This window comes from Pongo pygmaeus, chromosome 11 (assembly GCF_028885625.2).
Source record: "Pongo pygmaeus isolate AG05252 chromosome 11, NHGRI_mPonPyg2-v2.0_pri, whole genome shotgun sequence".
Taxonomy (NCBI): Eukaryota; Metazoa; Chordata; class Mammalia; order Primates; family Hominidae; genus Pongo; species Pongo pygmaeus.
The window spans coordinates 14,924,235-14,930,681 of NC_072384.2; the positions used below are offsets into that span (position 1 = coordinate 14,924,235).

Sequence of the window (6,447 nt, forward strand, 5' to 3'; positions counted from 1 at the left end):
CCTGATTTTTCCTCTTTTTTATTTTTGTTTTTGTTTGAGACAGAGTCTTACTCTGTCACCCAGGCTGGAGTGCAATGGCCTGATCTTGGCTCACTGCAACCTTCTCCTCCCGGGTTCAAGAGATTTATAAAAGAGCAATATAAATTCCTGTGGAATTCCCCTTTTACTTAAGAATTTAATATCAGCAAATTAGTTTAACAAGGCTGTTATGTAAGAGGCTGCGGTTGCATTCAAAAATTGGAATGGGAACAACGACTTGTAAAAATTCAACATTTTATTTATTTATTTATTTATTTATTTATTTGAGAGGGAGTCTCACTCTGTCACCCAGGCTGGAGTGCAGTGGTGTGATCTTGGCTCACTGCAACCTGGGCCTCCTGGGTTCAAGGGATTCTTCTCCCTCAGCCTCACGAGTAGCTGGGATACAGAAATGCGCCACCATGCCCAGCTAATTTTTGTAGGTTTCACCATGTCGGCCAGGCTGGTCTTGAACTCCCCACCTCAGGTGATCCACCCACCTCAGCCTCCCAAAGTGCTGGGATTACAGGCGTGAGCCACCACACCAGACCAAAAGTCAACATTTGAAACTACCACCTGTTATATTCACTGTGTCTATGATTGGACATATCTTTTTCGGTGGCCAAAAAACTATAAAACGGACACAGAATAGTCTCTTCAAAAAATTAAGGATGTTTTTCTTCTTAAAAGGATTATAAGGCCAGACACAGTGGCTCACACCTGTAATCCCAGCACTTTGGGTGGCCGAGGTGGGCAGGTCACCTGATGTCAGGAGTTCAAGACCAGCCTGATCAACATGTTTAAACTCCACCTCTACTAAAAATACAAAAATTAGTCGGGCCTGGTGGTGGGCGCCTGTAATCCCAACTACTAGGGAGGCTGAGGCAGGAGACTCGCTTGAACCTGGGAGGCAGAGGTTGTGGTGAGCCAAGATTGCGCCACTGCACTCCAGCCTGGGCAACAAGAGCAAAACTCCATATATCAAAAAAGGTGTGTGTGTAAGGGAGGATTATAAATATAATTCGAACTGGCATCTAAATTAATTTGGTCAGTATGTGTGTGCGCATTGTGTGTGTGGATGTGTGGATGTAAATGATAGTAAAAGGTAAAAAGGGAAGGCGGTAAAAAGGGAGATGGTCTAATATTTTCAACACATTTTTTATTTTTGTTTTCTTTAGTGTTTTATTTATATATTTTTGGCAGCAAAATTGTGTTTACTAAAAAAAAATCTGGACTATGAACACACTTCACTGCTTTGAAGAACTCCAAGCCAAATAAAAAGACCAATCAACATTAAAATCAGTATAACTGGTTACTTTCTTAAAAATACATAGAAAGAATCAAATGCAACAGTGTAGGAAGACAATCACCCCCATGTCAGAAGTCATGACTTCTTCCAAATAAAGAATATGACCCATCTGTCATAGTGAATCAATATTTATTTCAGGACATGCCATGTCAAAATAAAACAAAGAGTCAACCCTTGCCTTTAGCAATTATATTGTATTATAAAAGCACTTTATAACTCCATCCCATCTTTAAGTATAAGTTACTGGTATGCGGGCCAATGATTATCTGTAAGCATTTCTCTACTCAGATCCATAATCCAAGTGCTCTCTGAATATTACAAGGTGACAATAAGTGGGAAGTGGAGGAGGAAGAGGAAAGAGAGGGGACTAAGGTTCTCCCAGTTTAAGGTTTTGTTGCAATGAGGGGATGAGGAAGTATGAAGATATTTTTGTTGTCTTTTCATCTTTATACTGTGTTAACTAACGTTTACAACATGAATTCAGCAGGCTTTTCCTGACCTGTAACTCAGAACTTTTCTTCCTGCAAACAATGTATTTACAAATATGTTTATTAGCTTACACAGCAATCTCACAATAACTAGTAAAGATTAAAAGGGCACACTCCTAGTATATTTGTTTGCAGTGTTTTAAGGGAAATACATATTGCCATGGTGAAGCTCTAAATAGATTCAATGAAACATCTAAAAATTGAAAGTTGTTAAAAAAAAAAGCAAAGGAATATCACCAAAGAAAAAAGATTAATCGTAGCTTAAATATAAAACTAAATCACTAGATAATTAAACTATACAGATCTAATACAAACCAAAATCAGCCTGAAAGACCCAACCTTAAAAAATGCTAAAAAATAAGGCATAAATCTGCATAATATTGAGTTTTATTTCCATTCTCTCCTTTCCCTCTACTATGTATGCTTTACCTGATCTGCCTCTAGGGGCTTACAAGAAAACGGTTTCCGGTTTCCGTCTTCCATCTTCAATTTGACCTCAAATGTCCTGAGCAAAGTTTTTGCTATTCTGCTGAGGGTTCTTTTGTTGGTAAGCTTTAGATATCGTTATTTCTGCTAATTCAGTAGTTTTGATCGTAGTGCCAAATTTAAATTCTTCCACTGGTTCTTCTGAAAGGAATTAAACTTTTACAGTGTCTTGCCTGCATAGTATTATTTTTTTAAAAAAAGAAAACCCAAGCAAAATCTATTGCTTAAAGAGGTTTCTTATTTTTTAAACAAACAGAATAACTCTTGACAATTTTAAAACCTTGGGAGAAATAGTTCATTAGAACTTCATTATCTTACCAGGAAGAATTAAATACTAAAAACCTGTTCTGAAGCACTTGGTTACTTTTCTCTCCCAGAGTCTAATAAAGCACATGTGAAAAGCCAATTTGTTTTAGTCAGAAATACATTTTATGTTCTGCTGCTTATAAGTACTCAGTATGTTCTTTAGGACTCATTTTGAAGATGCACCAGGAGGCTTTTCTCATTCAAGCACTGCCTACCATGATCGCTGAATTTTGACCTCAAAGAAGATCTAAGTAATTTACATCAGTGCTCAAGAATAATTCTGGACATCTTGGCCCATAGCCTACAGCAAGTGGTATCTGCAAAATTAAACGATAATTCCAGTGGGCTTGGTCGGACTGCTGCTTTGCCATCTCTTGTTTTTTCTGAGGAAGTGGGGAGAGGCTAGGTAAGAACAGGGAAATAGAGAATGGGGTAAGGGAGAGGTGAGAAAAGCAAGGAGAGATAAAGTAGGCTGTGAACATACTGCTCGTTAACCAAGCCATACTCATACTGTTGAGATTTCCATCATTTTGAAGTACATTATCATAACATTAAAAAAGAAAAAAATGTTAAGAAAATGTATGTAATTTTTAAAGTTATCACTAGAATATGCTGAAATATTTTGGCTTTTTGTAAAATATAAATAATGAACACGCTGACTTTTTTTGTGCTTGTGAAGCTAATCATCTCCACGAGACAGGCAGCAATGACGAATTGCAAAACGTTATTATTGAAGGGAGAAGGTTCAAGCCAATATTCACACTGCAGTCAATGAAAGAGTAAGGGGGCTTCTGAGGAAGGGTGGAAGATGACATGGGAGAGTAGCAGGAACAGCCTCCTTCGCTGACTGGTTGCTCCTGAGGCTTTTCCAGTTTTATGTCACTCATGTCTTCTCTGCTTCTGTCCTGTGTGCTTTCCATTCCCGGCAAAACTGCTGCTACACGTCGAAAGAGCAGCTTTACATTGTATCCAGCTTTTGCCCTAGTTTCAATAAACATAACATTCAGCTCTTTGGCTTTCCTCTCTCCGTCCTCAATTGACACTTGCCTCTTGTCAGCAAGATCTGTTTTATTTCCTACTAGCGTGATGATAACATCACTTCCTCTTTCTGTTCTGACATCATCAATCCACTTTGTAGTTTGCCGGAAGGAGTTAACATTTGTGATACCGTAAACTGCTACAGCTGCAGCAGAATCACGGCTGTAACTGGGAATAAGGCTACAGAGACGTTCCTGACCCGCAGTATCCCACAGCCGAAGCCTGATTGTTCCATCCTCCAAGTACATAGTTTTTGATAAAAAGTCAATGCCAATTGTTGCCTGATAGGTGTTGTCAAAACTGTCATACATGAATCTGGTGATCAAAGACGTCTTTGCAACGCTTTGCTCCCCCAGGAACTCCAGCTTGAATTTCCTCAGCGGATTCCCCTAGTCTCCGCCCGTGGACATGGTGGAACTAGAGGAGCTGGCGCCGCCTCAGCCCAGAGACCTCCCGGACCGATGCTGCTCCAGCCGGCTGAGGAGAAAGGCGAGCGGAAGGGCGGGCGCTGAGCTCTCCCGGCTCCTGCAAGGCCCGGTGGAGGAGCCCGGCTGGAGGGCAGCAGGACTCTCCACAGACTGGCAGCCGCCGCCGCCTCCCGGCAGAGTAGCCTAGCACCGAGCGAGGCCCGCGGCTGGGAAGGGAAGGAGGGCGGTGTCGGCAGGAGCCAGGGGTGTGCTCTGGCTCCCCAAGGCTAGGGCCGTTCCTTCCTTCCGTACCCGGCTACAAGACCTGCGAGAGAGAGGCGGAGGGTGGCGGAGCCGGAACCGCAGACGTATCTGGGACCTCTCACGCGCGGCGCCTCGGCTTCCACAGCCGCCGCCGCCGCAGCCCAACCTGCTGAGTGCGCAAGCCTCTGGCGCCGCGCGGGGCGAGCCAGGGCGCCTCAACACAGTTTTTTAAATACACAAAACATATGTACTAAAAACAATGGTGCGGTGAAAACAAAATAATGCAAACTAGAAAAAAGACAAAATTGACATTTTAAAGAATTTATTATGTATTATTAAATATATATTAAATAGAAATGTTATAAAATTTAGCGTCCCTATCTCCCAGTCTCTGTGAGAGTTCAGAAACCTAACTTTCCTAAGCCACAATTAAGCAAACACATCTGGCCTAATCACATGGACCAACATCTCTCCTAACATCATGCAGGAAGTTTCAGTAGCTCCTGCAAAACTCTCCCACCTTGCATTTGAACAGATATGTCAACTGATACAATTACACAAGAATTGTATAAGATATTAGACTGAATCTCACAATCACACTCAGCCTGATTATTAACCTTCTCCTGCATCTTGCTCACCTAAATTTCTCCAGCCTGATTATTAACCCTTCTCCTGCATCTTGCTCATCTACATTTTCTGTGAAGTGAATAGCTTAGAAATGTATGTCGTCCATGTATCATAGTGTAAGTTATTGCAATATAGAAATATGGACTTTCTTTAACTCCCATTTTCTGCCTAGGAAATACCAATATTTTTTGAGTATGGCAAGTGTTTCCAAGCATTCAGAAGTGGAGAGTGTAGGATATCCACTGCAGAATGAGGTCTGTTTGTCATCCTCTTAGTCTCCACTGCTATCCCTCCCTCATCTCTCTCTGTTTCATTGGTGAGTATAGAAGATCAGTCACTTTTATATGAAATGAAAATTGATGAAACTAAATTGTTGATTTGATTATCCAACCAACCATTTATTGAGTGTTCACTACAAGTCAAATTGTGTTCTGGAGAACAGCTCAGGAAATGAATGTTTGACATCGATGTACATAATAGAAATACGAACATACCATTAAAAACTCAGACCTCTTATGACAATCCAGATTCTCATGTAAGTTTTGTGAAGCTCTTTCAAGATGAGAATGTAACAATTCCAAAAAAAATTATTTAAACAAGTCATTCTTGAGACAGAAAAATGGAATTAGAAGATCATATATGGCTGTTTCACTAGCTGAAATCTTAAGTACTGCTTTTAGTAAATTAACAGCCATATAATTCTTAGTTTTATATACTGATATTCATCAGAAATTAAAAACTTTAAAAAGTATTCCTGTCTCATTCTACTAATTTTAAAATTTCATCTATTTGGTTATATTTCTTCATTTTACCTGGCCTTTAATACTTCTTTCCTGCCCAGCATTGTTTAATTAATGTCTAATTTGTTTACTTGGTTTAGTTACTTTTGACCATGCTTGGTACACTTCTTATGGAGCAGGCATGTAGAAATGTTTACAAGTTTATGGTCCTCACTCTTCCAAATCCCTAATGGCGGCACCCGACAGACACATACCACAATGTAAACACATACACACACACCTGCACACCCATACTTACCCACCTACACACACACACCCGCACACACCCATACTCACCCACCTACACACAGACACACACCCATACTCACCCACCTACACCTAGACACACCTGCACTCACCCACACACACCCAGACTCACCCACACACACCTGTAGTCCCCAGCTACTCCCAAGGCTGAGGCGGGAGATGCTTGAATCTGGGAGGCAGAGCTTGCAGTGAGCCAAGATCATGCCTCTGCACTCCAGCCTGAGCAACAGAGCAAAACCCTGTCTCAAAAAAAAAAAAAAAAAAAAAAATTAGACAATTGTGGTAGCCCATGCCTGTATTCTCAGCTACTTGGGGGAGCTGAGTTGGAGGGATCACTTGAGCCAGGGAAGTCAAGGCTACAGTGAGCCGTGGTCATGCCACTGCACTCCAGCCTGGGTGACAAAGCGAGATCCCTTCTCTATAAAGAAAAAAAAAGAGGTCATCCACCATGGGCACTG

General features: G+C 41.2%; 1 protein-coding gene across 1 annotated transcript; it reads right to left on the reverse strand.

Moving 5' to 3' along the window:
- Window positions 1–1,439: 1,439 nt before the first annotated feature.
- Window positions 1,440–4,420, reverse strand: LOC129031731 (ras-related protein Rab-6C-like). The gene has a single exon (XM_054478362.1). The coding sequence runs from the start codon at window positions 3,954–3,956 to the stop codon at window positions 3,291–3,293; it is 666 nt and encodes a 221-aa protein (XP_054334337.1). The 5' UTR covers window positions 3,957–4,420; the 3' UTR covers window positions 1,440–3,290.
- Between the last annotated feature and the right edge of the window lie 2,027 nt (window positions 4,421–6,447).